The 16,159-nt window shown below is 46.8% G+C and overlaps 1 protein-coding gene across 2 annotated transcripts in view; it reads right to left on the bottom strand.

The window, feature by feature from the left end:
• The window catches only part of LOC119206810 (plexin-A1-like), a 189,511-nt gene that overhangs the window by 149,208 nt on the left and 24,144 nt on the right, over nt 1-16,159 (bottom strand). For both annotated transcript variants that reach the window (XM_062563282.1, XM_062563286.1), the window contains exon 2: nt 12,787-14,160. In XM_062563282.1, coding sequence (XP_062419266.1) covers nt 12,787-13,944 — 1,158 coding nt within the window. In that variant the 5' untranslated portion in view covers nt 13,945-14,160. The remainder of the gene's footprint in view (nt 1-12,786; nt 14,161-16,159) is intronic.

Raw genomic sequence — 16,159 nt, 5'->3', positions numbered from 1 at the left:
ACTGGAAGAGCGCGAGAGAGCGAAAGTGTCCAAGCTCTTTCTTTACGTTTCTGTTCATGCCTTATGATAACAAATGATAACATAAGATGTCAAAGTTAGTCTAATATTAAGATAAGCTTTAGGCTTTTATCCTGAAATCTAAAATCCATCATATACTATATAGGGACCACTGTTCCCCTTTGTTGGGCTCAACTCTTCTCTAGCTCACTTCCCTGCAGCGTAGTTCATCACCTAGCGTCTAAATCTTAAATTTAATCCATATTAATTATTTTATCAAACCTCAGTTTATTCGCACTGATGTCCAAGAGTGGGAGGAGGAGGAGGGGGAGGAGGAGGGAGAGAATGAGCGAGTTGGAGACTGTGATCGAGGTGTAAACAGAGAGGGAGGTCTGAGTAACAACTTGTCAACAGGCTCTCCAGAGAGCCAAATGTCTCAAGAATCTCCTCATCCGATACCGGCATAAACACATCGCTTCGATCCCGCGGAGAGCCTGGGTGTGCGCGTGTGTGTGTGTGCGCGTGTGTGTGTTAAATGAAGCCCGTGCCACGTTCCCACGTGAGGAAGATAATGTTGAGGCGTGTGAGAGTTGTACTACAGAGACGCGCCGGCTGATGCAACGAACAACAAGACTTGCACGGTGGAAAACTGCATTTCATTAATTGAGGGTTCGTGTGTGTCTATTTGACTGCCAAACTTGGGCAGAAGAAGAAGAAGAAGTCAACAGACGTGTATACACACTTGCATGTATACACACAGGGACACACATGCATTGTTGGCCTGCATCCAGGTATTTGTTGTGGCTTGACGTTGGAAGCGCAGAGAACTGCACTGGTTGTCCTTTGGTTTCCCCAGTGAGCCAATATCTGCTCCCTAATTGGTTGTTAACGAGTGAGTGTTTGTTTGTCAGTGAATATGAAACACACTGTGTGTGTGTGTGTGCGCGTGAGGGTGTGGATGTGCATGCATGCGTGTGTGTAAGACAGAGGAGGGGCTCCAACAGAGATCTAAAACATCTGTCTAACAGACTGGGACACTTGAAGCTTTGACCTGCTAAACTAAGAACACACACACACACACACGACTGTCCGTGCACACACACACATTCCATTGTTGTTCAATGTGCATTTGTGTGCCAGTGAGTGAGACAGTGTGTGGGTAGTGGGTACAGCCGCTGTACAATATAACCACACACACACACACACACACACACACACACTGTGGACTTTGTGCGGACATCTGGTGGTGCAGTCTGCTCTAATGGCAACAGAACTACGGGCATCTGCATCTCACACCCACACACACACACGTGCTGTCACACAGACACACAGAGCCCGCCCTCTGCTCCTGCAGTTGGGTCAGTAGCTGTTAGCAGCACAAGAGGCTTTGCTGAAGGTTTCCCCGTGGAGGCTTTTGGTTGGTGGGGTGAAACCATTCTGTTTTGGGCAGCGTGAAGAAAGTCAAGAAGAGAAGCAAGACCAGCGCAAGGGTCGCGACCCCAGTGGCTCTAACTTTTATGGAAATTCCTTTTTTTTTTATCAGATTTGCTCAGTCACTATGTGCTATCAGTGTGACATGAGACGGATTATCTTTGTTCCTCTGCCTCCTTTTATCGTTTTTTGAAAGATTTTACCATCTTCCACAGGAAAACCACCAATCAGAGGGGAGGAGCCTCGAACACAGCTGTCAATCGATGCTCATGACTTACAACTGTCAACTAAGTAGGATTCTCTACGCCATGTGCTACTGTCAGGGTATCGTGACGGTTTGAGACAATATGATCATTTTTGTGACCGACTGCAGCTTTAACTACGACATCCCCGGTATTCCTTGTGGATGATTACTAGTGGATGCAGATTTGTTAAATATTCCAAAAAAACGCGCCCTGGAGGAAAAATGAAAGGAACACAAAACAAATGAATTATGTAATTAAGTTTCACATATTTCCCCCTCATTTTACTGACCACACCGGGCAACACTCGTTTTCTCCATCACTGACATGCTTCACATTTTTGCATACAGAACAAGCCCTCATTGGCCTGATGCTTTCTTTCTTTTGGTAAATATCTATGTATTTGTTTTACTTTGCTGCAAGTTCACGAGTGAAGGGAAGACACTTTGACATTTTAGCATCCGCTGTTTTGGCTCGGGTAAAACGAGGAGCAATAAATTGGAGATGGACGGAGAGCCTGGCAGCAAGGAGATGTCCTCTGGTGGAACGAAACGCTGCAGGCGAGAGAGAGAGAGAGAGACTTCAGCCCAATAGGTCAGAAACAGAGGAATAGCTGGGATGCCAAGAGATCAGCGCTTTTATTTTGCAGCGAGATTCCTTCCTTGCTCTGTCGGTTTCATCATTCTCTACTTCAATCGCTCCCTCTTGGGTTCCTTCTCATCTCTTCTCTCATTTTTCTTTCCTTTATCTCTTTTCTTTCTCTCCGCTCACCCACCCCTGATTAAAAACAGACGTGCCAATGCGACGAGCTGAAACATTTGAAATGACAAACATAGAAAACTGGACTGACGTGCAAGGACCACGGAGTGAAAAGACGAGTATTTAGTGACCCGCAGAACCAGTGGAAGCGAATGTTTGTGTGTTCTTTCTGTGAGACACTGAACCCTGTGTGTGTTCGCTCCCACAGTCACATTTAACTTCCACATTGCTTTCCCTGCTCTTTGCTGATGCGCAAATAAAAAATTCATACTAGGCAATAATCATGCGATTTCTTAGTTGTATCACTTCCTGTCTGAAGTATTCGCCTTTTCTCTCCTTCATTATTCAACGCAGGACTTTGAGCTCACGGGACGCCTCATCAGCTCCAATACTGGTCACACTCAATATACTTTTAAAAACACCTTGAAACACTCTTCCTGGATAATTGGTTTAATTGCAGAGTGTAAACGAGGAGGCTGGATGGGGAGTGAGAGCCAATCGCTTTAAGTGCTACGCTGGCGAATGAAAAAAAAAAACCAACACAAAAAACCAACAAGACAGTGCGGATTTGAATTCCCTCCGGGCCGTGCGCTTGTGACGACTGGATCCCAACGGGAGACCTTTCTGGGTCACAGTTTGACGGACGTGCACGGTGGAGGAATGCCAGAGAGACTCTGCGGGAGGGGAGGGCTCGCCTCCAACGGCCGGCGTCGGTTGGCCATATAGGTTAACGTGCCGCAGTGGGACAGCGGATAGCCTCGGCCTTCCACCGGGCTCATTCCACATGGAAGGCTGCGCTCTGGCCTGCTGCCTTTCTGGCACGGCGCAGGCTTGTTGACAGCCGTGCTGCTCTGAATGTATCTGCCTGCTGTACACACATATACAATATATATAAATATACCTGTATATTTATTCATGAAATGTTTGTGGCTTTGTTAAGCTGAGGGACTTATCTTGAGCCTAATTTGGGAGTCCATATTTGTACATATCGTGATCGATTTATACTAGCCTGTATGTGTTCAAATTTACAACAATCTTTGAAAAATGTATTTTAAGAAGAACCCCTGTATAATGGAGATCTATGCTTAAACTATTGCTTAAACTATATCATCAAAGTCCCTATTCTACACATGTCTTATTCAATAGGCTGTGAACAAGAAAACTTGTGTACTAATCAAACAATGGAAACAAAAAATGACATTCTGCACTTCACAGCCATGATCGAGTCAGCTGAGACCAAAAGTCACATATCAGCACATCTTAGCCTGAAAAGCATGCTGTGCATAAGACACAACAAGCTGCACTGTGAGAACATGTGGTGAAAAGGGTAAATAACCTCTGCTGCTCTGTAACTGTTGTAGTCTCCCCCTCTTCGATAGTCAAAAAAAGTCGTAATAGCCTTTATCTGGTGAATGGGAAGCATTAAACAAGCAAGTGAACACTCGTCTCCAGTGAGGATGATGTATTTGGATCTTGTCTGGACGTCCTGATAGATCTCTAGAGGTTCGGGTGGAAATATTTTCATGGCCGGAACCATCCAGATGTTTCCGGGGGCACCGTTGGCCAAAGCGCTCGCTGTGTGTAACACCAGATGATGCTCTTTAAAGCGTGAGCACCGCAGACTATAATCTGTATAATCTGAACTGAAGCTTTCCCTGACAGCTTTAATCCAATAACAACACACCACTGCAAATATGGCGAGCCTGTGAGATACTGAAGCGTGCGTTCAGAGTGACGGGCGGCGACCCGCACAGAGAGGCATGTGCCGAGAATACAGACACATATTGAACACAATTTAACGAGATTATGAGTGCAAGACGGATTTTTGTTGTTGGCTGGTTCACAAAATGAAGATATACTTTTGTAATTGAACTTGTCAAGTCTTCACCGCATCAGTTAGTTTAGCTGCGAGGTTGTCAGCTGTGTATCTGCCACACTCGGCCATGTCAGGGTCTCCGCTGGTGCATTGCAAACCCTGTGTGCGGGAGTGTGTCTCTAAAAATGGGTACGTTGGTAACTTAGCAGAAGCGGTTTAAGCCAGAAGGAGGTTCGGTTGAATTTGACCAAGGTCGGCTGACCTTTAAAGTGGACCAGCTGATGACATTCCACTGACAGCTTGTCAGTGTTCATTCATCAGGGACAATGCAGCATTAATCTGTTAAATATTCACATCCCTGTTTAAGATACATAGAAGAACCAAATGTATTTTGACATACTGTACAAGCAGACACGCAATCACGCAAAGGGTTGTTACTATAATGTCTGTGTGTGTGTGTGTGTGTGTGTGCGCATTTCCACACCAACACGAGAACATATGAAGCCAGATCACGTCTTTGAGCTTCACTCGGTCTCACAGGTTCTGCTGAGCAGCTAGCAGCTAGCACCCAAACACAGCCGGGGAGAGAGCGCTCTAATGACACTTCTAAAAAGCCCTGCATTCAAACATGCACAGGTGCATAGTTAATGGCACAAATACACGTCAATGGGCAAACACTCGAGCATGCATTCATGTCTGTCATGCACCCGTGCCAACATCTACAAGCACAGCGGGAGGGCCCATCCATAAGTTATGAAACACTGGTTAGGTGCTGGAGGTCAGCTGTTTGTGATGCGCTGTGTTGCTAACAGGAGGAAGCCTATATAGTATATATATATAATATATATAGCTTACATAATGTAGAAGGTACGCATTGGATGTAGAGAGTCGATTGTTTGGTGGACTCTGATATTTGAGGTGGATACCAGCACAGTTGCTGGTTTAGTGAGCGTTTGCACCACGTCTAATTTGTTTCCAGATGTAACAATCCGATGCTGAGGTTCATAGGTTTTGTTTTTCAAACAATAGCTCAAACATCCTAATCATTAGATTTGCATCTTTCAAACAGTCCTTGACCACGTCGTGAGTCACAGGCGTTTTAGTTAGGAAAAGCAACCAAAATTAAGCTTAATATTATGATATTTCATCCATCCAACATTCTGAAAAATACATCAAATTTTGAATTCTAACTGTATTAAACAGACATTTTAGTCTTTGTATTATTATTATTATTGCTGTGTGATTTCCATTACGCTGCAGGATTTATATACATAGAATTCAAGGCTAAAGAAAAAAAAAATCCCTAAAACTGCTCTGGGATCAGAGAGTTAAACTTACTGCTTCTGCTCTGTGTCGACTCTGAAATCTGTCGGACTACCGGCGAGTTACTGAGGTAAAAAAAAGAAAAAAGGTCACTTCAGGTCAGACTCACACAGCTTTGGGGCTGAGCAGACACAAACACCGAAGGGCACCAAATCCACACAGCCAGACAGAATTCATCCTCACAAGTCACTTAGCCTCCCACTGAAGTCATAGAAACTATTATTACCTGAATACAGGAAGGAGGAGCTCTCCGCAGCCTGAGACGACGCCGTCTGTTTTCAGGTTTTTTTCCTCACTGGCTCTTCAAGAAATGTCAATAAATGAATAAATAAGCCAAGCCCACACAAGTGCTGGCTTCTGAGACAAAGCTACTCCGGGACACACTAAGTTTGGGTTGATTCTAGCGGCCCCTGTGGACAGAGGAGGTACTGTACACAATTTTGCCTTTGGGAGAGTTCGTTTTCTGCTGCAACAAGGGTCTGACAGCCTGCTGCAGGCTGTTTTTAAGGGTTCTGGTTGTCCTGTGCCTACATTGAAAAGCTCGCCGGTAAAGCCCGAGTCTCCAGCAGCGCGCCGTGGGTGTGGGCTCCCAGGCAGCACTCCGCCCCCTCGCTGTTGCCGGGGCACCGAGGTCTCCTCCTCCCAGCAGAGCTTCTGACAGGCATCAAGCTTGTGGCCATGATTGATTCCTCCGTGTAGATCCTCCAGAGGCATCCGTATTGAATTGAGCCCGTTTCATTAGCAGGTACATATTTCTCACAGTAACTTGAAGCACCTTCTCTTTTGGAGGTCAATGACAGCAATGTGAAAGCAGTCTCGAATGGTGACAAACTCCCAGAGAACTGATCACTTTTTTTCCATTGGGACATTACTGTGGTTGCGCAGGTCGGACCCCATTAGCTTTGTTCTCTAGAAGCAGCCGGCGGCTGTTTCAGGCAACGACCCAACAAACACGACCTGTCCAGCGCCCAACAGCCGACAGACAACGACGGCGACTCGCCTGTGTGTCATGCGAAGCATTTAGCAGCTGAAGAGACAGATATTTCCCCCAGGAGTTGTCGAAAAACGAAAAGGAGCTAAAAGTAGAGTGAGCGGACTTAACAGTCAGCAGAGACTCCAAGCGAATGCTAACGCTGCTTCCTGCCCGCTGGATGGGACGTGATGTGAAGAGGCATCTGTCTTAAACCGCTTCCCCCACGACAGCTTTGAGACGTGATAGCATGGGGGTGCTGCATTCACAGCTTATAATAATCAATAATCAACAAAGACGTCCTCAACAGTACTACAGATTCACAGTATGAGACGGGTGTGATTTTTATTGTTGGTCATCAGGTAACCCTCAACACTCATACATTACAATGGGCACCAAGCACTGCACCATATTTTGTACAACTAAAAACGAGGCCTTTGAATAGTTTATGTATGATATTTTTTTACAATGTATAGTCTTTTCAGCTCATTGTCAACGCTTCACTCAACAGAATTTCAAGCTTGGCGCTTGGACTTCACTTTTCTATCTGCACGGGCTCTTTGTTTGTTTTGGGGAGTGCTCCAGCAAGTCGCAAAAACATTCAGTGAACTAAGCGTCTCTTTTGCATCCGGTATCCTAAAAACCTGAAGAGGTACAAGAGGCCTTCTAACACATAAAATAGCTTCCTGATGTGCTGTATGCAAATGTATACTAGCTGGTATCAGAGCTTGTCTATAGGGCACTGTAAGGTATACAAATATTAAGGAAATAGGTGTCCAGGATGTAATCCAAGCCATTAGAGCCTGGCTATTCCCCACCCAGCACGCGTGATGCAATGTGTGTGGGTGATCCACCCACTGAGGCACAAGCTAACGCTAATGAGACTGAAGATACAATAGGGAGATAGAGAGAGAAAGTGCACACAAACAAACACACACACACACACCAGTCACCAGACGCATTTTACCATACAAAATACCACAGGAACAGACTCGATCCTGGCTAGCGATGATCAACACTGATGAATATTAATAAACACATTATGGAGAGGAGACAGGACTAAGTCTTCTTGCTTTATGTTATTAAGGCCATCAACATCCACCCTGCATGGCTGCGGACAATGCCGCAACTACACACACAAATACACACTCTTCTTATTATGAGCCCGTTCTACTCGGTTGTTTTGTTTTCCCCTTCTTCTTTGGAGGCCAGGATAATGTGGACACACGCGCACACACACACACACACACAAATAAGCACTCAGTGAAGTATACCGAGGAACCCAGACAAAAGGAGATAAAGCGCACACACGTGTGAACACACAGAGGATAGTATCTCTTTCTCTCCGTCTGACTCGGCCTCATTAGCCATGCCGAGGCTGTAGCGCGGCCGGGTCGGCCCGCTCACAGAGCTGTAGAGCTGGACGGCGGCCCGCAGCCCGCGAAGGTCACCCACCGCTCAGTTCCACTCCCCGAAGGCCAACGCCGGCCTCTTCCTGATAATGAGTTGGACATTAAGATGCGCGGGAGGGGGGGGGGGGGGGGGGGATGGGCACTCGTGACACACCGGTTGTGGTGCATTGCTGCGCCATAACCGGCTCACCCAAACCCAAGAGGGGGAATGGAGACAAACACCTGCTGTTAGCAGAGTAATCGGAGTGTGAGATTACTGAGGCGCTTTGTACAAGAGAAGAAAAAAAGAACATAATCGTGCTCCAAAGGGATGAATGCAGCAGAAGGGGCATTGTTTTTATATTGATGATTAAAATGTAAGATTAAAAGTGTAGTTCTGTCAGTGCAGCTACATTTATGTGGATTGGAGTGTTCTTGAGAAATATTGAAATACATATGTGGTGGCGGGCGTGGTTTCAGCTCGGCTGCAGGGGGGAGAGAGGGGGAGTGGCTCGGGGAACGGTGCCAGGTGAAAACAATAACAACTACCTGGGGATAATTGTGTTTCTGTGCTCTCCCCTATTTGAGCAGTGAGGCGGGGGCGAGCGAGGAGGAGTGGCCGACCGAGCGAGCGGCGTGTCATCTCGAGCAGGAGCAAAATAATTAAAAACAATAAAACCTTTGAAACCCACCACCCTGGTGTCAGTGCCTGTGTCCGGAGCCGTACTAACCCACACCGTACAACATATTTGGAGAAATGTAGGAGCCGAGGTTTCCACCGCCAACCTTACAGTTACTGGCGAACCCTCTCTACTCAATCCTTGATACTTTGATTCAATTGTGCCAATTTGAAATAAACCTAGGGTTCATCCCGGCAACTTTAGGCTGCTCATGGGTTTCCACTACACCTGAGCCCCATTTTCTACTCCTGAGGTGACGTCTGAAGTTAGAAGCAGCAGCTCATTTATAAATCGCTTATATCCCCGGAGAAAGGAAATCCAACTGATCCCAATGTATGCGTGACGCACATACAGTATCTATGTGTAAGTCATGACGGGTTATAGGTTTAACAGCCACTTTCCTGCTGGATGTTACGCAGGCCGCTCTGAGGAAGGAAGGCTTTGTGGCTCACAGTGGGGTCCATTGTGCACATGTCTGCCCACATCTCTGTCCATGACTCGTTGCATTATGCCACCCCTCCTCTACATTTCACGTCAAAGCACAGCCTCCCCGTCCATTTTCCCCTCCTAAAATGCATTCATTCCGCTGATCCTGAGCACAAGGCAAGCAGGCACTCCGAGCAAAAAGACCTTTCCGAATGACGGGACTTCGGGGCACAAATGTAGAGTAAAATGTCGCTCTCTGGTTTTGGGGCCAAGGTTTCATATGAGTTAAGAGTTTGTGGGTCCTCAAGACACTTCAACGGCAGGGCGGAATCTCCACTCAAATCATGTGTGACATTGTAGAGACCCTCGTAGGCCGAACAAATAGCTTTCCCTCCAATATGTGAATTACAGGACCTGAGCCGTGGGAGAAAGACTGCCATTAAACTCGGACTGATCTCAAGTCCATTTATGACAGGGTGTGGAATTGTGACCATAAAGTCCGTCCTTTCACTAGCTATAAACCTCACGGCGGTGATCCGCGGCCGGAGGAAAGCGAGGGTTCTATAATCCTTTGTAATGAAACTGTGAAAAGTTTGACATCTTTTGACTACTAAAGATCCTATATTGATCTTCAGAGCGCAAGCTTTTTTTTGGAAAGTGATTTTCCAAAGTCCTGTGCGCCGCCACGAAGTTTGACGGCCTCTGAGCGCTGACTGGCCCAACCCGGGCCTCGTCTCTCGAAACCAGCCCCAGTGTGAAAGTTTCACCCTCATCTCGCCAGCAAGAGGCGAACCTGCCCCGATGCCGGGGCACGACCTCGATGGGTCGCGGGCGGAACGGCAGATGGCCATAAAGGACGCTCATGTAACGGTACGCTCATTAGCATAATCACACGCTATAAACGGTACACCTTATACCACGGAGCACACCTCCCTGGCGGGCTTGTGACAGAGGTGCCATGGTGTGATTGTCTTGTTTGAATTTAATAAGAGAGAACATGACAGAACTTGACACAATAAGTGTTTGCAGTCACCAGAATCCTGTAAAGAACGTTAAATTCTGCGCTTCTCTGTGCAACCGGGATGAAGGAATGACTCGGCTGGGACTGATCGACCTGCAGGCCGTTCACACGGAGCAGGGAGGAGAGGGGCACAGTTGTTAAATGGAAGGTCAATATTTACAGCATGTGGAGCCCACTTCTTTTCATATATTGGTGACACTAGTGTGCCCTTGGAATATTGCATTATGTAACGTATCCGTCTGCCCCCTTGCAGCCGTGCCGTTTCCATCGCTCACAGGGTTAATGGAATGGCCACAGGTTTGATCCCCAGAGCAGCCATATGAGCAGTCAGAGCACAATAATGAACCCGCAGGCTCGTTCCAACTCCTCTGAGGCCGCGCCGTAATTGGACCAGCGGAATCGGACACATTGCGTATACTGAAGTGACATAGGGGATAAAAGGACAATAACTGGTCTGTTTTTTTCGGGAATTAGCCTGAGAAAAAAAGAAGTGTTGTTCGTAATTCTTTAAGTCTATCAACACCTATCAACTTAAGAGGTTACAGCCTCTGTGAGGTCGCGGCAAGGCACAGCGGTGCTTTGTTTCCTTCCTCTCTGCTCTCAGCCCAGCGATGCGTCCAACGCTGCACCCTTCTCCTTTCCCTTTCTTCTTCCGTGCACACACACACACACACACACACACACACCCCCCCACCCCCTCCCCGGCTCCCCCTGGTCCTCGCACAAAAAAAACGACAAATCCCGCTTTCTTTCATTCCCCCCCCCCCCTTCTCTCACTAGTATTGTCTGTTCCTCTCCACATTGTATTTTCAGATCACATCCCGGCACTGGCTTTACACACTAAGTCACTCTGCACCTCATCACTCAGTGGAAAGTCAAGGAGAGGGCAGAGAGAGATGGTGCAACAGCAACGGCTTGAGAGAAGACAGAGAGAGGGGAGGAAGCTGGAGAGGAGCAAAAGGAGCAAAAGGAGTGAGGATGTAAAAAGGAAAGGGAGGTGAAAGGTTAAAAATTAAAAGGCGAAGAGAGGAGGTCAGGTAGAGGAGTCGAGGGGAGGGACATGGAGAGGAGCAAAGCGAAAGGCCGATAACAGACAGAGAGGGGGGAGAATAGGGGTTAGCAAAATGAAAGACATCTTTATGCAAAGGATGTGGTTCGAGTGAAAGAGGAAGAGGAGGAGGTAGAGCAGAGAGAGAAAGGGAGAGAGAGAAAGAGAGAGAGAGAGAGAGAGAGTAGTCCAGAGATTTATGGCGGGTTGTTACGGAGCACCGACTGAATAACAGAAGGTGAGACCAGGTGAATAATTCATGAGGATACAGGGCCGCGTGTGTGTGTGTGTGTGACATGTGGGTAACACTCACACACACCGTCTCTCGAGCGGCCTTAGGCCAGCTCATCTATGAAAGAACGGAATGACAAGCCCCCCACTTCCTGTGGACGGTGTGAATTATTCCTAGGAGACGGCTGCCCTCGCCCTCAGGCTGAGCAGTCTCACTAAGCCGTGGGTACATTTTGACCAAATTATTTTTAATTAAGATGAAATCATTTCATTTCCTCTCGTCTTCACAATAGTAAGTGGTAAGAAACTGCCAGCTGCAATACATGTCAATCAGAGGTCAGCGTGTTTCACTCCTTTGGGTCTCCATCAGTTAAGTTCTCCTGAACTTGCATCATTCCGCATTGTGAGGAAGAGTAAGGAGGATGAAAGTTTCTTACGCCTGGAGAATTCTTTGCATTGTATTGCGGTGTTCAGTGCTACAGGGAGGACGTCTTTATGGAGAACACCGGTTACACCGATATCACGGGATTCTGATATTGGGTTTCGGATTATTACAGATAATAAGCTCCAGGGCAGGGGTTTAAGATAATAAAATCTTCACAAATCACTAAAGAGTAAATACAATTGCCACTTAAAAAGTGTAAAATCATATAGTCTCAGTTTTAAGATTCAGGCTACTTATTAACTGACATATTTAATGTCGTAGAATCCCTTGTGTTTTTTATTCACCCCCACAGACCTTATTTTAGGCATCTAACCAAAAACCCATTAATAACAAATAAACAATCAGGAAGTGCCAAAATGATGACTCATTTCTGGGTTTACTGTAATACTCTTTACTCGCTTTGTGAAGATCACAATGAATACAACGTATTTCCTATAGGGATTCTCTTGCCGGACTGTAGTACAGGATTGGAAAAATGGGTAAATGTGTAATCACACTTTTTGGAAGTTTTGGCTCAACCACAATGGAAAATATGAATAAATTGTGATGAGCAATTTGTCGAGATTCATATTTTCCACTCGGGGAAACCCAAAGAGATGCACAAGCAGCCTGACGTTTTGTTGAACTTTCAACTTTAGCAATGAGAGTATGGAGTTAAAATGTGCTCCATATAGGGTAGTACAGCTCCCATTTCAATCAATAACAATCGTATGTTTAGACAGCAAAAAGAGTAAATGCCTTAGAGCTGGACAGTAATTCGCTAAACCTGCTAAATATTTATTTAATATTTATATATATTCAAATACGTTTGGCAAGAACAAGAAAACCAGCCCAATGCAAACTGCAACTAGAAACTGTACTTGATGTAGCCCATCTTGTCTTTTTTTTTTTTTTTTTTTCAATTAAAAATAAACACATGCGCACACAACCACGTGCAAAACACTCTGGATCAACATCATTTTCACCACTGACAATGATCCCAAAAACTTTTCTGGGAGACACTCACCGAGTTGATGCAGGCCAGCTCCTTGTTGAGGAGCCACGGGAGGGAGAGTTTGCCCTCTCCTCTGTAGCACGACTGAATCCTCTCTTTAATCCTCTCCTTTATCCGCCTCATTGTGAACAGGCACAGAGCCGACTCCTTGGGCGGCTTGGCTCTGTTCTTCTGACCCTGGGCGAACACGGTAAACAGAACCTCCTCGTGCTCTTCAATACCGAGCGAACGGGCCAGGCGGACCCCGGCCCGGGCCAAATAGGCGTCCTGGACCAAGCGGTACTCCACTCCGTCTTTGGTGCAGCCGATGGGGAATTCGACATAGGAGTAGAACTTCGGATCGTCGACGCACAGGCGCACAATTTTAGAGGTGAAGAACTGTTCGCTGCTGGCGTCCGGCGAGGTGAGCTGGGTGTCCAGCTGAAGGGTCAGATAATACACAAACTGCTCGCTGTTGAAGCCGTAGATGTAGTAGATGTCGAACGCCGGGAACTTGGAGAGCGTGTCTGATGGGATCTTCAGTTGCGAGGACACAAACTCATCCTGGTAGACGAAGCTGAACATGTCGGCGTTCTCCTCGTTGGACATCAACTTGCGGCTGGACAGCGTCGGGAAGTACTCTGATTTCCCGTCGATGGGGGTGCCAACAAAGAGCTTCCCGCCTCCGCCGAAAAGATCCGGGGAGATCACGACGCCAGACATGGTGCCCGCCTCGGCGACGCTGGATAGGTAGTGCTCCTTGCGGTGGTGGGGTTCGCCCAGCTTGAACAAGTCATCCAAACGCAGGAACTGGCAAATTCCCTGGGAGGTACTGCCGCAGGCAATCAGGCGGTTGTGGGCGGCATCGAGGAGCAGCAGCTTATTGACATTGGAGGTCTGCACCAGCTCGTGGGGGCAGGACTGGACGCCGGGCGGAGGGTAACAGCGAGGGTTGTCTGTGACCGGGCCGGTGACGTGGCTCCGTAGCTTGGTCAGGTTTTTCGACAGCTTGTAGATCCAGTTGACGCCACCCAGGTACACCTCGCCCGTTTTGTTGTGAACCACCAAATGCGTGAGGCCTCCTTCCGGTGGAAGGAAGGAGAGGAGGAGCGGGGTGCAGGGTATGGACAGGGAGAGGAGGAGGAAGAGGATGAGGGGTATGCGAAGAGGTGGGTTGAGGTAGGAGGTCATTGCGGTGAGGGGAGCGAGCGGGTGCCGCTGTGGATTCTTTTCAGCGTGTAATCCTCTGCAGGGTCAGTCGGTTCCGTTTAGGACTGCAGGGTACGATGGTAGAAGATGGAAAAAGACTTCCAAAGCGATTGCTTCCTCTGTCTTTTTTTCCCTCCTTGCTCCGCTGTTGTTTTTACAGCCTCAACCCCTGATCCTCGGCCTCGTCCGCCACCAGCCCTGAGAAAGAGAAAACAAGGAAAGATCTTAACAACGACGTCAATACATTCATGGGCTTGTGTTTTCAACATCCAGAGGCCTGACGAAAAAATGATTAATTTGTTTGTATCGAAATGACAAGACACTAAATATTCAACCACGGACTCCGAGGCCTTGTTGCCAGAGTCTAAAAAAACAAACAGATGAAAGCACTATCGGCTTTGTTTTATTGACTTCTCGATTCTTGGCTCACACCGCTCTGTGAAGTGCATCTTTCAAAACAAGACGGGGCCGAACATTGCTCCTCTGCGTATTGATTGTCTGGAGGTATCAAAGGATCCAGCAGACTAAGTGTGCATACGCACACAAGAACATCTTTAATAAACTTCAAATACAAACACAACCTGTGACACGGGTGTTTTGCATTCAAGAAAACATTTAAACATCTCTTAAACAGCATGTGCAACCAACACACGTAAAATAGACCTACACACATAAAGAAAATAACACAGGAAGGGGGGGGGGGGGGGGGGGACCACTGATGAGCAGCATTGTGATAAATTATTATATAAGGGCTGCAGGGAGAATCCTACAGTATATTTACAAGGGAGTAGATAAATACAAGCACACTGCTTCTGAGAAAAGACAGGGAGAGTGAGAGAGAGAGAGAGAGAGCGCTTGTCAATGCGATAAAGCGAAGAGGGAAAGAGAAGCTATTTGGCTTCATAACAGTCCAATATAAAAGCTTTGCGAGGGCAAAAGCAACACGGCTGGCTCCCCATGCCAAATCACTGACACTGCAGGCGCTATTATTACCAGCACCGCGTGATGAATCACTATGGGCGTGGCCAAAAGGTTTAACTTGGTTGACACTGGTTGACAGGGGCTTCCATGCAAGGTAAACCACCTGTCCATACAGACTGCTTATAACCATTCATACCAATTCACACGCCGCAGGCACAGCCCACAGGAGACATTTTTGAGTTTAATGATCCTGCCCAAGGACAGATGGGCATGGTCCTCTGATTAAATTGACAACATATTAAAATAGGCCGTCATATGCGATTGTTTCAAACCTACCGTGTGCTCATATAGTGCCCGACCTTCTTTTCATTAGCTTATTGGCTTATGCTCGGCTAAATAAAATGCACAAGGCAAAGGCTTGTTTCATAATGGAGTTTGGTCAGCAAACTATTCTCGTCTCGGCTGTTCCTCATCGCTCCCTTTCATTGCACCCCCCCCCCCTCTCAGACACTTCACTTCTTGTCAATAGTGCCTTTTATCTCCAGCTCAGCCATGATTACAGTGGCCCAGATGACGATGCCATTGCCTGTCCCATCAGGACAATACAGTTACTGTCGGCATCTCAAGCGCACACACACACAACACGCATACTGTACAGTGACACTAAACAGACCTGCCCACACACACACACACACGTTCAGCGCGTCACTGAACAGATCGACATGAGAATGTACACACGAGACGAGAGAAGAGGAAATTCAACTCGCTGTACAAAATGACACGTGAAGATGACTATTTTGGCAGCATGTTTCATCGCACCTTCTCTGATGTATTTTACAGATTCTATAAATAAGTCGAAACCAAATCAGCACACATGGACTTGGTGGCCATGTAGCTTTAGTAGCCGGTGGAGCTGAGCTGTTTGACTAAACTGGGACAAAAAGATGAGAGGAAAAAAAATTAACTGAAAAACAAGTTTTGCTTTTGTGTCTGAATTAGATCAAAAGAAGTTTCTGGATGAAGACATTTGTTCAAAAAATGACTGAGGACACAAGGTTTCAATATTCTAATTGAGTACAAACTTTAATCCAGCTTTGGTACAGGACATTTTAACAATAAAATATTCCAATAATTCATGACATCATTTTGTGGTTATCAAAGTCTCTTTACCAAGAAAGCCTTGATATTGCCGGGCTTCGCGTGCGTGCGCGTGTGTGTGTGTGCGTCAGGGCCATCCTGAAGCCCACCTGCCACATCAGATGAAGCTTTAGAGGCG

This window comes from Pungitius pungitius, chromosome 1 (genome assembly GCF_949316345.1).
Source record: "Pungitius pungitius chromosome 1, fPunPun2.1, whole genome shotgun sequence".
Taxonomy (NCBI): Eukaryota; Metazoa; Chordata; class Actinopteri; order Perciformes; family Gasterosteidae; genus Pungitius; species Pungitius pungitius.
The sequence above is the reverse complement of the archived record's forward strand: the minus strand, read 5'-3'. Positions and strand labels throughout refer to the sequence as shown.